Source organism: Narcine bancroftii, chromosome 9 (genome assembly GCF_036971445.1).
Source record: "Narcine bancroftii isolate sNarBan1 chromosome 9, sNarBan1.hap1, whole genome shotgun sequence".
NCBI classification, from domain to species: domain Eukaryota; kingdom Metazoa; phylum Chordata; class Chondrichthyes; order Torpediniformes; family Narcinidae; genus Narcine; species Narcine bancroftii.
Window position 1 is genome coordinate 59,469,192 of NC_091477.1, and position 18,192 is coordinate 59,487,383.

At 40.9% G+C, this 18,192-nt stretch overlaps 1 protein-coding gene across 10 annotated transcripts in view; it reads right to left on the reverse strand.

Annotated features, from left to right (window-relative positions):
- Positions 1-5,108: 5,108 nt before the first annotated feature.
- The window catches only part of dbn1 (drebrin 1), a 429,629-nt gene continuing 416,545 nt past the window's right edge, over positions 5,109-18,192 (reverse strand). For 8 of the 10 annotated variants that reach the window (XR_011345015.1, XR_011345012.1, XR_011345011.1 and 5 more), the window contains one exon: positions 14,695-15,073. Coding sequence is in view for 3 of the 10 variants with exons in the window: in XM_069899281.1 (XP_069755382.1) it covers positions 15,009-15,073 (65 nt within the window). In the remaining 7 variants the exon portion in view is untranslated. Of the gene's footprint in view, positions 5,736-10,269; positions 10,350-14,694; positions 15,074-18,192 lie in introns of those variants that run through there. The other 2 variants (XM_069899279.1, XM_069899280.1) reach the window with 2 other exon arrangements.

An 18,192-nucleotide genomic window follows, 5' to 3' on the forward strand; every position in this document is an offset into this window, starting at 1 on the left:
TAAATTATTTTTCTCCGATGGATATTTTGGTAAAAATGTTTCCAAAGTCATAATTACTTTCTCTAATTTATCTATTTCCTGAAGATAATTCTTCCTAAACTTTAGTCAAAAAACTTATTATCTGACCTCTCAAATAAGCCTTTAATGCATCCCATATAACAAATTTATTATCAACTGAAGTAACATTATTATCTAGATATATCTGTATTTGATTAGGTATAAAGTCACAAAACTCTACATTTCTTAACAATGATGAATTGAACCTCCATCTATAAACCATTTCAGTTCTATTAAAATTTAAACATGACATCACCAATGGTGAATGATCTGATAGAATTCTAGGTTTATATTGGCATACTCAACTCTTCCTTGTAGATGAGCCGAAATAAAGAAAAAAATCAATTCTAGAATAGGAATCAAACTGGTAAGAATAAAATGAATAATCTCTCTCTCTAGGATTCAATTTTCTCTAAATATCTACCAAATTTAATTCTTCCATCAATATCAATAATTTTTTTAGCCATCTTTGTCTTAACCAGACATTTTGTAGATCTATCTAAAATTGGATCTAAACAACAATTAAAATCTCCACTAATTAGTACATTTCCAATTATTTGTACTAGATTAAGACAAGCATCTGAAATAAATTTATCATCATCAACATTAGGAGCATAAATATTCATAAATACCCAAGATTCTGAATAAATCTGACAATTCAGTAATACAAATCTTCCAGAAGGGTAGATTTAAATGATAATTTTTAATTAATTAAAATAACTACACCTTGAGCTTTAGAATTGAAAGATGAGGCTATAACCTGTCCTACCCATTCCCTTTTCAAATTTTGATGCTCTTTCTCTGTCAAGTAAGTTACCTGTAGAAAAGTAATATCCACTTTTGATTTCTTAATATGGGCCAAAACTCTCTTCCTTTTAACTGGGTTATTGAGCCCATTCACATTAAGTGTTACATAATTCAAATTTGTTTTGTCATAATCTAATTTTAAAAAAATCTGAAACTCCCCTCTCCACTCTGGGACATCTCAGTTCCACAGCCAAACTTAGAAACATAACATCTCCAAGATAGAAAGAAAGAAACCCCAAAATAATAATAAAAAAGAAGAAAAAAATCCCAAAAGCACTGGTTAGGTCAGTGCTGACTCCTTTAATAATGAGAAGTGGCTCTCGCCACTGGTGGCACGAGGCCTCGGAAGAGGAAAGCAGAAAAAAAGAGAATCCACCCCCCCAACAGAATATCAAAAGTAAACTTTAATCCGTCAAGTATGGTAAGGTCTCTGTTAACTTGATCCTCATCAATTGCAACTTGAACTTCAGTTGGTTTCCCCCCAGATGAAATCTCTCCTTTCAATTTTTCTTGACACCCCTCATAATGAGATACAGAAGAATATCTTCCATTCTGTTAATGTTAGGCAACAATTAGCGAATTCCAGAGCTTCAAATTCACAGCAAAAAATTGAGATTGGTATTGTCCTTAAAAAAAACTTGAAGGATTGCTGGATAATGAAAAGCAAATTTATAACTCTTATTCCACAAATCTGACTTAGCTGGGTTAAATTCTTTTCTTCTCTTAACAACTTCGTTACTCAAATTGGCATAAAAAATACTCTATTATTCTGGATTATCAAAGGCCCTCATTGTTCCCTTGCTCTTTGAACTGCCATTCTTAAAATCATTTCTCTATCTTGATAACCTAGGCATTTAATCAAGATAGAACATGGCAGTTGCCCTGGATATGATTTAGAGCTCTATGTGCTCTATTGAGCTCCAAACTATTTGGTACATTTTCTGGTCCCAATATTTCAGGAGCCAATTTTGAAAAAAATTCACTGGGTGAAAATCTTCAGGCAATCCAACAATTTTCACATTATCTCTTCTGCTCTGATTCTCCAACATGTCAACTTTTTGCAATAAACCTTTCTTCTTAACTTCCCACATCTTAAAGGAATCTTCTATGTTGTTAACTGTGTCCATGAAAATCTTCTTCAAATTTCTGAACTTTAATTTTAATTTTATCAACAGATTTATTACATCTTATCACATCTGTTTTCAATACAGTTATTTCTTTTTAATGACTCCCAATTGATTTGTAAAATCAGCTTTAACTGCAGCAAAATTAGCATCCATTTTCTGACTAATTAAATCCACTTTTTCAAAGATTTTATCAAAAATCTATGGGTCAATTCCACTTTACCTTGAATCTATTGATCTTCTGCTTCTTCTTCTGTTTCTTTTCCTTGTGACCATTGTACAAAACCCTCTCCTTCAAGTTCTTACTCTTCCTCTTCTGGTGATGTGGTCAAGGTCTGAAACTGCAATCGGGCTTTCTGTTTGGCCCCTGTATGACCTGCAATCACTGCTGAAGTCGGGTCTTCAGGCTCCGTTCTGGTCGCTTCCGTAACGCACATGTGCACTGGCTCTGCAGTTTTCTCCGTGGCTTTCCTCCATGCTCCAGTGACATCCTCCCTAGTTCCCTGAGAGGGCAGCGCTGGAGCCTGGATTTTTATCCAGGAAGTCTTCATCGATTGTAGTGGGAGAGGAACTAAAATCGGAGGCTGAATCTTCAAGGTAGGCCCTGGATCTTCCATCAATGTTACTTCAGTTGTAATCTATTTTTTTTAAAGTTTGAGGTTTAGGTTTCTTTGCAGCCATCTTCTGAGACCTCTAAGTTTATTTAAAGACAATTAAATTTATAAAGTTTTTTAAAAAACGGACATTAATTAATTCTGCCAGGAGAGGCGTTTTCCACGTCTTCCTCCTACGGCATCATGCCACGCCCCCCCCCCCCCCTCCCCAAGTTCCTGATCTTTTGTCGGTAGGCTTCTGGGACTACTTCATAGGCCTTAAAGATGGTCTCTTTTACCACATCATAATTTGCAGCTTGTACAATTCTCAGGACAGAGTACGCCTGTTGAGCTTTTCCCCTAATCACACTCTGCAGCATAAGGGACCACTGACAGTTCAAATTTATAGCCACCTTTACAAAATGCTGCAAATACTTGTCTTTTCCAGCTTCATCAAATGGTTGAATGCACCTAATTTCTCTGCTCGCTGTAAACCCTCCATCAAGACCTGGAGGTGGGCCTTGTGGCGTTACTTTTCTCCATTCCTTCTCCAATTTTAGCTTTTCTAACTCATATCACCTCACTCTCTCCTCTGCTTCCATTTCTAATCTCTTTTGTCTCTCAGTTACTCCTGCTCTATTTCTAATTTCTTAACTTTCATTTCCATATCCAGTCTCTTCAGTTCCAACTGTATTTGCCCAGAAGTTTGATACTTGAGAAAATTTTTTAATACATCTTCTTCAAATTATCCTTTTGCTATGTAATACTTTGCAATCTCTCTTCCAACCTCCCCCTTTTTCATTGGTGGTTTTACTGAAGCAATTTCCAATTTTTGAGCAATAGCCACCAATTCATGCTTTCTAGCCCTCTACAACTCTATATATTTCTTCACATCCATTGTTACTGACACATAAGCCTCTTAATGAGCTTGCTATAGGAATGTAACCAATCGATCCAAATTTACTTGATTACTAAACTTTTCCAATACACAAATAAGCTTCCCAAATTTGGTTCACTATCTCGGACACGAGAGCTCAATTTATATTACACCTTACCAGCAGCAATTGAGAGATGCATAAACACATGGGTTAAGTTTAACACAACATTTATTAATAAATAAATGGGCTCAATAAACTTAACACCCAAACATGAGTCTCATTAACCACAGACATTTACAACGTGCATGTGGAACAAAACCCAGACCATTACAGTCCAGACTCAAAACGCCGCAAAAGGAAACTCCCAAAACAAAACCTCAAGTCAGTCACGTCTAGTCCATCAGTCAAAAAGGAACAGCTGGCAGAGTCTGGTCTCCAGGCTTGGGATTCTTCATTTAGTTGCACACTGGTCTTCTAGTTAGAAGTGGAGCCAGATGGCCATGATCACTGTAGATGTACTATCGCTGTAGACTTACGACTTTCTGAATTTTGAATGTGGCAATGGCCACATTGATTTCTTCATATGGGAATTTTCACCCAGTGACCTCCTAATCACTACATGAGGTTCACGCCTCCGAAGCCCACCTTAGGGTTAACAAGTGACCTTTTGTCTCACAGATCTTTCCCTCTAAACACCCTATCTTGGCTTCCTGCCACACGGAGTCCTCCTCTTGGAAGGGAACTGGGAAGCCCAGGTCAGTCACAACACGCTCTGGGTATCAGAGTGGCACAAGCTGCTCTCAGGACAACAGTGCTGGCACCCGCGGACAAAGTAACTCAGTCTCCTTCTCTCACTGAAACTACTGGGTGAACCCACTGACAGTCTGACTGACTGCCCTCCAACCAGCAACCCGTTCAAAAATTCAGTGCGCTGGGCTCTCCAACTGTCCAGTGTGTGCCTTCAGCACCCCTTATTGGTGGAGAGAGGTTGACAGCAGCAGACACACTCTCCGTGAGTCCATCGGCTTCCAGCATGTGGTTTTCATGCTTCTGACAGCTGTTAGCTTTTCCAGCGCTGTTTTGGCACTTCCTACACAGATATCAGTTTTCCCAGTGCTACATCAGCGCTTCACAGCAGCGTGCAATCCTTTCTTTCACATGTAGGTTCAGTCCATAAAACTTTATAGCGCCAGCAATTGGGACTTGGGTTTGAATCCTATGATGCCTGTAAGGACTTTGTACATTTTTCCAGTGTATTCCTGGGTTTTCCCCAGGGGCTCTGGTTTCCTCCCACCATTAGAAATGTACTGGGGGTGTATATATTCGGCGGCATAGACTCATGGGCCGAAATGGCTTGTTACTGTGCTGCATGTCTAAATTTAAAATAATTTAAAAATATATATTTTAAAAATTTATCAGTAATTTAGATCGACTGGGATTGGAATCATGCATTTCAAACATTTACAATAGTTCTTGAACAATATTCCATAATTTTCAGAACCTACAAACATTTTACAGACACCACAGGACTCAAACCCACGTCCGGTCCAGATCGCTGGCACTTTAAATGTGTTCCTGATCGGCTCTATCAACAACTGCAAAGCCATAGCATGAGGAATGATGGGCTTTATTATACTTTAGACGTAGTTGGCCTAATTCCAAGTGCTCAACTGAAGACAGGGAGAGGGAGGTCGACCTTTATTCCAGGGTCACAAGGGTAGAGTTACCAGGGAGTGAGTCACCAGTGGGGACGGGCCAGCTATCCATCGGCAGTTACATATTTGTATCACCACATTCATCCCCTCTTTTAAAACAAAAATTCCGCTGGGTTAAAAGTCCTAGAGGCTCAGCCAGTCGGATGGTCTCCTTTGCCTCTGTGACCACCGGTGGTTTAATTGTTGGCTCTATTGTCGGTCGTGTGCCCTGAGGCTGGGGAGGGAGGGCTGACTCTGTTGGAGGTGGGGCTTGGTTGTATGTGGGGGTAGTCGGGGTGGTCGGAGCAGCTGGTGCAGGATCCCTGACCTGGGGGTGGGTCGCTGACCTGCAGAGTCCCTGACAGGGGCAGTATGGGTGTAGATAGGACCTAGGTTGAAGGGGGTGGGGAGTGGACAAGGGTCTTCGGCATGCGCTCACGGCTATCCGGGTACACCATGTGGCATGAAGGATTTGCACCTCTTGGACCAACGGGTTGGATGTGACCCCTCCCATGTTTCTGCAGCAGGACGGGTCCCAGGGATGAGAGCCAGTGTGGCAGTGTGGTTCCGGGCGCTGACTTCCTGCGGAAGGAAAACATACATTCATTTGTGATTGAGTTCATAGCGGTGCATAGCAGGGATCAGATGGCATGGAGTGCTTCAGGCAGGACTTCCTGCCAATGAGACACTGCCAGGCCTTTGGATTTAAGAGCCAGGAGGACAGCTTTCCAAACTGGGGCGTTTTCTCTCTCCACCTGTCTGTTCCCCGGGAGTTGTAACTAGTCATCCTACTAATGGCAATGCCTCTAGTCAACAGGTGCTGCTGCAGTTCGTCGCTCATAAAAGAGGACCCCCGATCACTGTGGATGTAATTCAGGTACCCAAAGAGGGTAAATATGCTGCGGAGTGCCTTTATGATGGTGGCTGAAGTCATGTCAGGACAGGGGACGGCAAAAAGGGAACCTGGAGTACTCATCAATGATGTTCAGGAAATATACATTCCTTTTGGACGAGGGCAGGGCCCCTTGAAATTGATACTGTCATTTAAAGGGACGTGGTCTTTATGAGGTGCAACTTGTCAGGCTCATTTTTGATCTTACCCTGCAATTTGGTATTGACTATGAATGCAATGGCTCATTAGCCCGTTATCAGGGTAAACCTCTTCTCAGCCAGGCCTCAATGATGGCCTGTGCCTCCTTCTTGATGGAGGAGTGATGTGTCTCAGAACTATGAAGGGTACAGGATAAAAAGGGTACTGGCCTACTTGCCTTGCTGAGAGGTGCAGCCAGCGCGAAGTCGGTGGCATCGCTTTCCACCTGGAATGGAATGGATTCGTCCACGGCATGCACCGTGGCTTTGGCTATGTCCCCCTTGATCTGGGTGAAGGCTGACTGGGCTCCTGCCATTTAGGGGCAGTTGTGGATCTTACCAGGGGTAGGCTTTATCGGCATAAATGGGCATCCATTAGGCTTAGTAGGAAAAGAACCCCAGGCACCTTTTTACCGCTTTGAGGTTGTGTGAGATCAGGAGTTCCATAAGGGGACGCATGTGGTCTGGGTCAGGGGCAATGAGGCCATGTGCCATGATGCATCCGAGTAGAATTGTTTCTCTTAGGAAATACTGTGGTCATAAAATCTAAAATGAAGCTGTCCAAGTATCAATTAGAATTTCTTAAAATTGCACTGGCGGTGGCCAGGAAATGTATCGTGGTTACCTGGAAGTCTGATCCCCCTCTGGACATAGCCCGACGGAATGTGGAAATGCACAGTTGTGTTCACCTGGAGAACATTACTTATAACTTAAGGAAGTGCAACATGTTTTGCAGGTATGACAGCCAGATTTGCACAATGCAGAGTTGACATTTAGGGACACCTATTTTGTTCCTGAGTTCTATGACTTGATTCTTTCCCGTACTAGAGATCTAGGTAAGAAAATGAAACAGATCTTATGAACTGGATACCGGATTCCAGCTGTTTCTTCTTTTTTCTTGCTTCTCTGCTTTTCCTTTTTTGTATATATATTATCTTTTGTTCTTTTCTCTACTTTGGGGCTTTGTTTGAAGGTGGGAAGGGGAGTGGCATTGTTTGAAGATATGGTCAACTTGTATCATTTGATTTTTCATTTCAATTTATGTACTTAATTAATGGTTGTTTCTTGATGCATGCTGTTCACAAAATGAAAATAAAGTATTCCAAAAAAAGGGTGATCATCTCAGGATGGCTGCCTGTGCCAAGCACTAGAGAGGCTAGGAATAGGGACATGTGCTGGATAAATGCATGGATAAAGAGTTGGTGCAGGGGGCAGGGGTTCACATTTGTGGATCATTGGGATCTCTTCTGGGGAAGGTCCGACCTCTACAAAAGGGACAGGCTGCACCTGAACTGGAGGGGGACCAATATCCTGGCGGGCAGGTTTGCTGGATCTGTTGGGGAGGGTTTAAACTAGTTTGGCAGGGGTGGGGGGGGGGGAAGGATGGGAATCAGAAAGAGTGTGCACAGATTTGGGTAGAAGGACAACTATATTTGAAGGGAGAGAGGAACCAGATTGTTAAAATGAATGAAGGAGAAGGTGTGGTAAAAGTAGATGGGAATCAAAGGAGTGAATGTGGGGGACATTCACAAGAGTATATATTTCGATGCAAGGAGCACGGTGAGTCAGGTGGACGAGCTTAGAGCAAGCATTGACATATGGAAATATAGTAATGTAGCCATCAGTGAGGAGCATGTTTGGCAGCTAAATATTTCAAGATTCCATTGATAGAACGGGGTGGTGGGGGGGAGATAAAAGGTGGAGGAGACGCATTACTTGTTAGAGAAAACATTACAGCAGTGCTGGGCAGGATAGAGTGGAGGGGTCGTCCAATGAAGCTATTTGGGTGGAAGTGAGGAATGGGAAAGGCATGAAAACACTAATGAGGGTGTATTATAGACCCACTCATGGTCAGAGGGAATTAGAGGAGCAAATTTGTAAGGAGATATCATATATGTGTAGAAATAAAAGGCAGTGATTGTAGGAGATTTTAACTTTCCACACATTGACTGGGACGCCCATCCTGTAAGAGGGCTGGATGGGTTGGAGTTTGTCAAATGTGTTCAGGAAAGTTTTCTAAATCAATACACAGAAGAACTGACTAGAGAGGGGGCTGTATTGGATCTCCTATTAGGGAATGAGATAGGTCAGGTAGAGGTTTGTGTTGGGGACACTTTGTGTCCAATGATCATAATACTATTAATATTAGGTTAATTATGGAGAAGGAAGGGCTGGGCCTAAAGTTGAGATTCTTGATTGGAACTAGGATAATTTTGAGGAGATGTGAAAGGATTTAGAAGGTGTGGATTGGGAGCATTTATTTTCTGGGAAGAATGTAACAGAATAATGGAGGATATTCCAAGGGGAAATGTTGAGAGGACAGAGTCGGGATGTCCCTATGAGGATTAAAGGAAAGGTTAGAAAATATAGCGAACTTGGTTTTTAAGGGATATTGGGAATTTGGTTTGGAGGAAGAGGGATGTGGACAACAGGGAATAAATGAGGTGTTTGAGGAATATAAAGAGTAAATAAATCTTCAGAAAGAAATTAGAAAGGCTAAAAGGAGATATGAGGCTGCTTTGGCAGGCAAGGTAAAAATAAATCCAAAACATTTCTACATGTAAAAGTAAAAGAATAAATAGTGAGGGATAAAATTGTGAGGAGGAAGAAGAGATGGAGGAAATTTTAAATGTTTTTTTCTTCAGTATTCACTAAGGAAAGGAATATTGAGTCAAGTGAGGTAAGGAAATCTGTTAGCGAGCTCATGGATAATATGCAGAGGTAGTATTGGCTATTTTAAAGAGAATAAAGGTGAATAAATCTCTGGGTCCTGACAAGATATTCCATAGGACCCTGAGGGAGGATTTGTACAAGTAGTGGGGGCACTGACAGAAATATTTAAAATGTCATTAGCCATGGAGAAGATGCCGGAGGATTGCTCTGCTGAGGATTGCTCATGTAGTTCCGCAGTTTATAAAGACTCCAAAAGTAAACTGGGGAATTTTAGGTTTGCAAGTCTGACATCAATGGTGGGTAAATTAATGAAGAGAATTCTTAGAGATGGAATGTACAATTATTTGGACAGACAGGGATTGATTTGGAGTAGTTGTACATGGTAGATCATGTTTAACAAATCTTATAGAATTTTTTGAAGAGGTTACGAAGGTTGATGAAGGGATGTTGTCTATATGGACATTAGTAAGGGCTTTGACAAGGTTCTGCATATGAGGTTAGTTAGGAAGATTCAGTCATTGGTATTAATGTTGAAGTAGGAAATTGATGTCAAGAGAGAAGTTGTAGAATGCATATAAGATTTATTTTTGAAGCAGCTTGTTGATCATCCTACTACGCTGTATTGGAATGGGTATTATATAATGCACCAGAGGTGATTATGGAGTAAAGGAACCTTGAGGGGGCAGTGATCACAATATGATTGTGTTCAATTTGAGATTTAACAAGAAGAAACTGAAGTCAGAAGTGTCGATATTTCAGTGGAGTAAATGGAATTACAGCGGCATGAGAAAGGAACTGGCCGAAGTGGATTGGAAGGGGTCACGAGTAGGGAAGATGGCAGAGCAGCAACGGATAGAGTTTCTCAGAGGAATTAGGAATGTGCAGGACAGATGCATACCAGAAAAAAAATGAATGGAAAAATGTCACAACTGTGCCTGACTAAGGGACAGTAAACTAATTTCTCCAGAAATGCTGGAGAAACTCAGCAGGCCTTGCAGCATCCATAGGAGGTAAAAATATATAAACAACATTTTGGGTCTGAGTCCTTCAAGGTAAAGGTGAGAGTGAAGTGTGCAGTGGTGAGCCCATGCCCTTTCACAGCACTTGGTTTGGTGTACAACATATAATTTAGTTAATCCTCAACTGCCACACTTCCTCCAAGCTACTTTGAGGTGCATCTTAGTTGATTTTCTCAATTATTTAGGACAATGGCTTGGTAATATCATGGAATACCCATCCAGAGATAGCGTGCTAGCAGACAATCAGCTGAATGTATCCTTAGTCAAATATGATGCAAAGAAAAGGTTTAAAATATGTAGGTGATCTATTAAATTGTAGAAATTTGTCCACAAACCTTGTTATACAAGTTGTAAGGCCAAGTGTTTTGAAGTTTTGTTTCAAAACATTTAAAGTCCTGGATTCTGACTGCAAGATCTGTAAAAAAAATAAATAAAATGAGAAAACAAATTCCCACTACTTCTAAAATCACCACTGCAGTGTAACAGGACAGACCAAGCAACTTATCCGATCAAAAGTTGGCAGATGCTGAAAATCCAGGATTCTGGATACAGTGCTCGCTGCACGACATGATAGCTCAATTGGATGGTAACTTTTAGTATATCTTAAGCAGAGTCAGGCTGTGGAGACCTGGCCTTATCAACTTCGTAATCTTACTTTTTCTGTGCCAATTAGACACAGTTGTACAGGAGTTCTCCGAGTGGCCAATGATGCAGTTCAGGTTGGCAACTTGGCAGCTTGTCCAAGTGGTGGAAAGTTAGGCAGGGATGTAAAGGTATGGATGTTCTTTGTGTCTCGAGTAAATTCTGCTGCAGTTCATAGTTACTGTCACCATCTGAGTCAGACTGTTGTTCCACCATTGTCACAGTCTTCCTTTTACAAATGTTAATGCAACAGGGGGGAATAAAATCTCAATAACTTGTAAAAATCTGCATTTAATATTTTTTCATTTTACTCTTTCCCAGTTCTGAGAAAGGGGATTTAAAGCTGAAATGGTAACTCAGTTTTTCTTTGAACCAATGCTGCCTGACCTGAGTATTTCCAACATTTCAGAATCTGAATCAGAATTTAATATGTTTTCCCTCTCTTCACATTGATCTGAAATCACCATGTGCTTGCCGTTTGACTGCTGCCACAAGGATGCAGCTAGTTCCTGTGGGGCAGAAGGCCACATTATCTGACAACAGCGTGTGGAGAACTGTGGGTGTCTGTATTTATGTTTTCATATTTTGATTTGACATACAAAGGGCCAGGAACCTTGGTGGTGGCCTGAACTTCAGAGATATTGCTGCCAATCTAGGCCCTACTGTGGCGTTCTTAGTACAACTACATCCTACAAAGTTAAGTGTTTTCTCTGAGTGCTGATCATTCAGGTTGGAAGTTAAACTGGAGGTGAGGGTTTGTGGTGAACTGCTGAACTGTATTGTATTCCTGATTTCCTGGCTCCGCCCCACCCTGTGACTGTACCTGCGGCCCCTCCCTTTTTTGATCTTGTATAAAGCCTCCATCACCCTGACCCTTCCCCAGAAAGCCCATGTCATGACACAGGATGAGGTCCTTGCCCATTGGGAATAAAAGCCTGTAAATCAGTGACTCAATCTCAGCCTCTCGAGTTATTTACTATGTGTCAGGGTTGAAGCTTTTCAGTTGGGGATGGTTGCTCCAGCTGGATATCATTTAATGCCCAGAGAACATGAAATAATATCATAAGCACATCACTTGAGTTAGGACTCATCAGATTGTGCAACCAATTTCCGTGGTCTCTGAACTTACACATCTAATGGCTGCCATTTCAAGTACATCTCTGTACCTGTTTCACAGATTTCTGGTCCATCAAAGAATACACGTTTTTAGAAGGAATCTTCTTTCCCTCAACACTTTTTTTCTACTGGCACTTGTAAATCAACTGCATCTGCCTCCCATCTGTCCATCATCCTTGGTTCAAATCCCCTTCTGGCCCCCTGTCCAACCCTTCACATCTTGGCCTCATTATATTTTCCATCTGACCTTGTCTTGAAGAAGGATTTCAACCCAAAATGATGACCAATCATTCCCTCCCACTGATGCTGAGTTTCTCCAGCAGAGTGATTTTGTTGAATGCCACTTTACTTGGCAAGCTGTTTCACTCACTCCATGTATGCAGGATGAGGAAGAGTGAGAAGTTTTCACAGACACATTTGTAATCTGCACATTCCCACCTTCGAACCTTCAGCTTTATCAGCAAGTATTTAGCTGATGGACCTGGGAGAAAGAACTAGAACAAAGCTATTGGAATTGAACAAAGCAAAATTTATATTTAGATAGACAGCATGATAACAGGCCATTTGGGCCACAAGTCCTTGCCATCCAATTTACACCAATTAACCTTTACCCCTGGTATGTTTCAAATGGTGGGAGGAAACAGGAGCCCCTGGGGAAATCCATGCATCCACGGGGAGAATGTACAAACTCCTTACAGACAGCATAGGATTTGAACCCCAATCCTGATTGCTGGCTCAGTAAAGGCATTGCACTAACCACTACGTCAATCGTGCTGCCTTATTTAGTCATGGACTGGGATAGAAATATATTCTTTGTTGCAAGTAACAATTATATTTCTGAGCAAGCATTTAACTCTGCTTCAAAATTTTGGTTCCAGATCACATGTTTAGTGCATGTGGAGTTTCTACCCCTCTGGGGTTTATCTCCTAATTTATTATTGACATTTCAAGCAATTGTATTTAAATGTAGACATTCAGCAACGCAGCAGACCCTTCCAGCCCATGAGCCCATGCTGCCCAGTCAACCTTTACCCCTTGTCAAGTTTTGGAGTGTGAGATGAAGCTGTTCTGATAGGCTGGATTCGAACCCGGTCACTGGTGCTGTAATTTTTTCTTTGGCTTGGCTTCGCGGACGAAGATTTATGGAGGGGGTAAAAAGTCCACGTCAGCTGCAGACTCGTTTGTGGCTGACAAGTCCGATGCGGGACAGGCAGACACGATTGCAGCGGTTGCAGGGGAAAATTGGTTGGTTGGGGATGGGTGTTGGGTTTTTCCTCCTTTGCCTTTTGTCAGTGAGGTAGGCTCTGCGGTCTTCTTCAAAGGAGGTTGCTGCCCGCCAAACTGTGAGGCGCCAAGATGCACGGTTTGAGGCAATATCAGCCCACTGGCGGTGGTCAATGTGGCAGGCACCAAGAGATTTCTTTAGGCAGTCCTTGTACCTTTTCTTTGGTGCACCTCTGTCACGGTGGCCAGTGGAGAGCTCGCCATATAACACGATCTTGGGAAGGCGATGGTTCTCTATTCTGGAGACGTGACCCATCCAGCGCAGCTGGATCTTCAGCAACGTGGACTCGATGCTGTCGACCTCTGCCATCTCGAGTACTTCGACGTTAGGGATGTAAGCGCTCCAATGGATGTTGAGGATGGAGCGGAGACAACGCTGGTGGAAGCGTTCTAGGAGCCGTAGGTGGTGCCGGTAGAGGACCCATGATTCGGAGCCGAACAGGAGTGTGGGTATGACAACGGCTCTGTATACGCTTATCTTTGTGAGGTTTTTCAGTTGGTTGTTTTTCCAGACTCTTTTGTGTAGTCTTCCAAAGGCGCTATTTGCCTTGGCGAGTCTGTTGTCTATCTCATTGTCGATCCGTTGTGTTAACCACTAAGCTAACAAAAGGCATGAATATTTTTTTTGTATGAGATAAATTGTACCTTGTAAAACTAACAATTAGTGAAACCACTTATTATGACTTTATTTTAAATAAATTAAACAGTATTGGAAAAATTAAAATATAAGATGATGAGCATCCATTATGTTCACTCTTTTCTAATAATCTTCTATCCAGTGTATCTAATTCCCCTTAAATCTGCTTTCTCAACAGACAGCCCCCTCAGATCATGGAAAATGAGCTGATTTTTCTTGCTCCCCAACCTTCCCACCAGTGGAAAGAGTTTACTCTTTATTCTGCCATTATTTGAGAATAAGCCAATCACAACAATCATTGAAGCACTTTTTTTTAAACCTTCGGTTCCAAATCCATAGATCTCTCAAGGATGGTAGGGTGATTAAGAAGCCTTATGGTATAGTGGCCTTCATTAGTCGGGTGATTGAATTCAGAGGTAATGTTACACACTTATAAAACTTTGGTTTTTTCAGCATTTGGAATATTGTGTTCAGTTTTGGTCGCCTCATTACAGAAAAAATGTGGAAGGTATGAAGAGGGCGCTGAAGAGATTTACCAGGATGTTGCATCAATTGGAGAATGTGTCTTATGAGGCAAGGTTAACAGAATCTTTTGGAGCATAGAAGAATGAGCGGTGACTTAATAAAGGTCAACAAGATTTTGAGAGGCATAGAGAGAGCAGACAGCCTGCACCTTTTTCCCAGGGCAACACCAGAGGACATCAGTTTAAGGTGAGGGGTGGAAAGTTTAGGGGAGATGTCAGGGTAAGATTTTTTTTCAACCCAGAGTAGAAGATGCCTGAAATGCATTGCCAGGGGTGACGATGGAGGCTGGTACAATAGCGACATTTAAAAGATTCTTAGACAGACTCATAGTTGCAAGAAAAACAGACGCTTTTGGGTGTTAGGTAGGGAAGGTTTAGATTGTTGAGGTCAGCACAACATCATGGGCTGAAGGGCCTGCAATGGGCTCTAATGTTAAGTGTTTATCTGCAAATCAGGTCAAGTGAGAATGTGGTAAGTTATGAGGAAACAGAAATCCATGAGCAGGAAAGGAGGTCAGGTGGTGCAGTCTGTACAAATGAGGACTGGTTTGAAAAACTGGATTTTCAGAAACTGTTTATTTTCATACAACAGCAATTAGCATTTCACAAAATTTGTGCTTTTGAAAATGGTACTGGAAAAGCAATTGGTGATAGTTAACACTGCTAGTCACATAATATCAGCTTCAGCAGACTAAACCTAGCAGCTGTAAGTGGAATTAATATACAATAAGGTTAATTTAGAAAATAATACATTCAAATTATTACAAATAAAAATAGTAAATACAGGCTAAAATTAAAACTTAGCAATCTTTTTGTCAATTTCATTAACTTGAAGCATAATTGTCATAGTGGAAAGCATCAGAGGAGCAGTTCAGTCTGCAGGGGAATGGTCCGGGTCTGTGTCAGTATCATTGTCGCAATAGGTAATATCAATTTCTGAAAATAAAGGGAGAAACAGTGAGATGTCGGCATGGTTACACTGCAGTTGTGCAGGCAGCTTATTTACAACGTGCTCAAAGTCAGAATCAAATTTATTGTCATGAACATGTTGCAAAATTTGTCATTTTGTGGCTGCATCACTGGTGCACATATTGCTCTAAATTACAGTTAAAAAATAAATAAACTAATTCAAAAAGAAGAGAAAGTGAGGCAGTGTATGTGGTTCATTGTCTGTTCAGGAATCTGATGGTAGAGGGGAAGAAGCTGTCCTTGTGGTGCTGGGTATTTGTCTTCCGCTCCTGTACCTTTTCCCCAATGTTAGCAGAGTGAAGAGGGCATGACCAGGGTGATGGGGTCCTTGAAGATAGAGGCTACTTTCTTAAGACACTGCCTCTTGTACATGTCCTCAGTGGAGTGGAGACTGATGCCCATGATGGCACTGACTGGGTTCACAACTCTCTGTCATCTTTTCCTGCCCTGTTCATTGGCATCTCCATACCAGTGATAAAACTGGTCAGAATACTCTCTATGGTGCACCAGTCGAAATTTGCAAGAGACCTTGGTGGCATAGCGAATCCCCTCAAACTCCTCATGAACTATGAAGAGCCTTCATCATGATTGGATCATCATGGAGGCCCCTTGACAGATCCTCAGAGATGATTACACCAAGGAATTGGATGTTCTTAATCCTTTCCACTGCTGACCCCTTGATGAGGGCTAGTTCCTAATTCTCCCCCCACCCTGCCGAAGTCCATTAGTTTTGATAATGTTGAGTGCACCATTGTTGTTGTGACACTACTCAACTAGCTGATTATCTCCTTCCTATACGCTTCTCATTGGTGTCTGTGATTCTGTCGACTATCGTGGGAAAAATGATTTAGGATGTGTATTATCGTGACGTTCACCTCAAGATGCAGATTTCAACTGCAATTCTAAGGTGCACTGATCAAAACTCATTTTTATCAAGATTTTTTGACTTTGACCATGTTTGAAAGGACTACCTGAGGAGAGATAAAGTCACTGAAAGATGCACAGATGAGCAGGCAAATCCAGAAAGGAGGCAATTGGAAATGACCACAGGAATCCGGTTATGAAGAGAATTTTCGGAATGTAAAGAGTGGAAAATCAAGTTAAAATTATTTAGAACTACCATAGCTAACAATTGGGGTCCAAATTTGGAGCACTGTCATTCCAGGCTGGAATTTACTGGATAATTCTAGAAAAAGTATGGAATTCCAGTAAATGAACAGACAAGTTGTTGTGATAAATGAATCAAAAATCACACCAGTGCGTATCTGAATGGGGATTTGGTCTGTTTTTCTGGAGTGGTGGTTAGCTAAGAGATTCAATTTGACTTCTAAATTCTTTATAAACTCATTGGCAGGGAGGTTTGCTCGTACCTGACAAGGGAATGTTGCAAAATGTGATGCCTCACACTGTGTATTCTGCACATTTCATAGTTAACGTCAGGGCAACAAAACTGGCAAGGAAAAGCTGACTAATAGTAGCAATAGTTAGGATTTTTAAGGTGTATTTTTTTAATTTTTCACACTATGAACCATATTAGCATTAACCATAAACATTTCCCTCTTGAATATAAACACAGTGTCATTTTCTCCCCTTTTTCCCCACTCCCTTCCCCCCCTCCTTCCCACCCCCCTTCCCTACCCACTAAATGTTCAACATATATGATTCATTAAACCCATTAAACAATGTCATCACACAATGAAAATAAACAAGAAAATTGTGTCATCTACTTTTACACATTGGGTCAGTTCATTTCGTCTTCTTCTCATTCTGCCATTTTAGGGGGTGGAGGTCTGTGGTAGGACCTCTCTGTTGTGTGTTCCATGTACGGTTCCCAAATTTGTTCGATTACTGTGACGTTATTTCTTAGATTATATGTTATTTTTTTCCAATGGAATACATTTATTCATTTCTATGTACCATTGCTGTACTCTCAGGCTCTCTTCTGATTTCTGTAGCAAAAAAATTATACATTTTTTTGCTACAGCTAAGGCTATCATAATAAATCTTTTTTGTGCTTCATCCAAATAGTTCTTTATTTCTTATATTATTTAGAAGAAAGATCTTTGGATTTTTTGGTGTGTTGCTTTTTGTGATTTTATTTAATACCTGATTTAGATCTTCCCAAAACTTTTCCACTTTCTCACATGCCCAAATTGCATGTACTGTTGTTCCCGTTTCCTTCTTTCAGCGAAAACATCTATTTGATACTGTTGGGTCCCATTTATTTAACTTTTGGGCCGTGGTGTACAGCCTGTGTAACCAATTATATTGTATCATGCGTAACCTCGTGTTTATTGTATTTCTCATAGTTCCGGAGCATAGCTTTTCCCATTTTTCATTTTTTATCTTTATGTTTAGATTTTGTTCCCATTTTTGTTTGGGTTTATAGCTTATTTCATCATTCTCTTTCTCTTGCAGCTTGATGTACATGTTTGCTATAAATCTTTTAATTATCATTGTGTCTGTAATCACATATTCAAAGCTGCTTCCTTCTGGTAACCTCAGCCTGCTTCCCAATTTGTCCTTCACGTAGGTTTTCAGTTGGTGGTATGCAAACATTGTACCATGAGTTATACCATATTTGTACTTCATTTCTTCAAGAGATAATAAATTATTTCCCAAAAAAACAATTTTCTATTCTTTTGATCCCTTTTCACTCCCATTCTCTAAAGGAAAGGTTATCTATTGTGAAGGGGATTAGTTGATTTTGCATCAATAATAATTTTGGTAGTTGGTAATTTGTTTTTTTTCCTTTCTACGTGAATCTTCTTCCAAATGTTGAGCAAATGGTGCAGTACTGGTGAACTTCTATGTTGCACCAGCTTTTAATCCCACTTAAATGTTCTGGTATCTTCTCCCCTATTTTATCTAGCTCTAATCTGATCCAATCTGGTTTTTCCCTTGTTTGATAAAAATCTGATAGATATCTTAATTGTGCTGCTCTATAATAATTCTTAAAGTTTGGTAGCTGTAAGCCCCCTTGTTTATACCATTCTGTTAATTTATCTAGTGCTATCCTCTGTTTCCCCCCTTTCCATAAGAATTTCCTTATTATTTTCTTTAGCTCATTGAAGAATTTCTCTGTT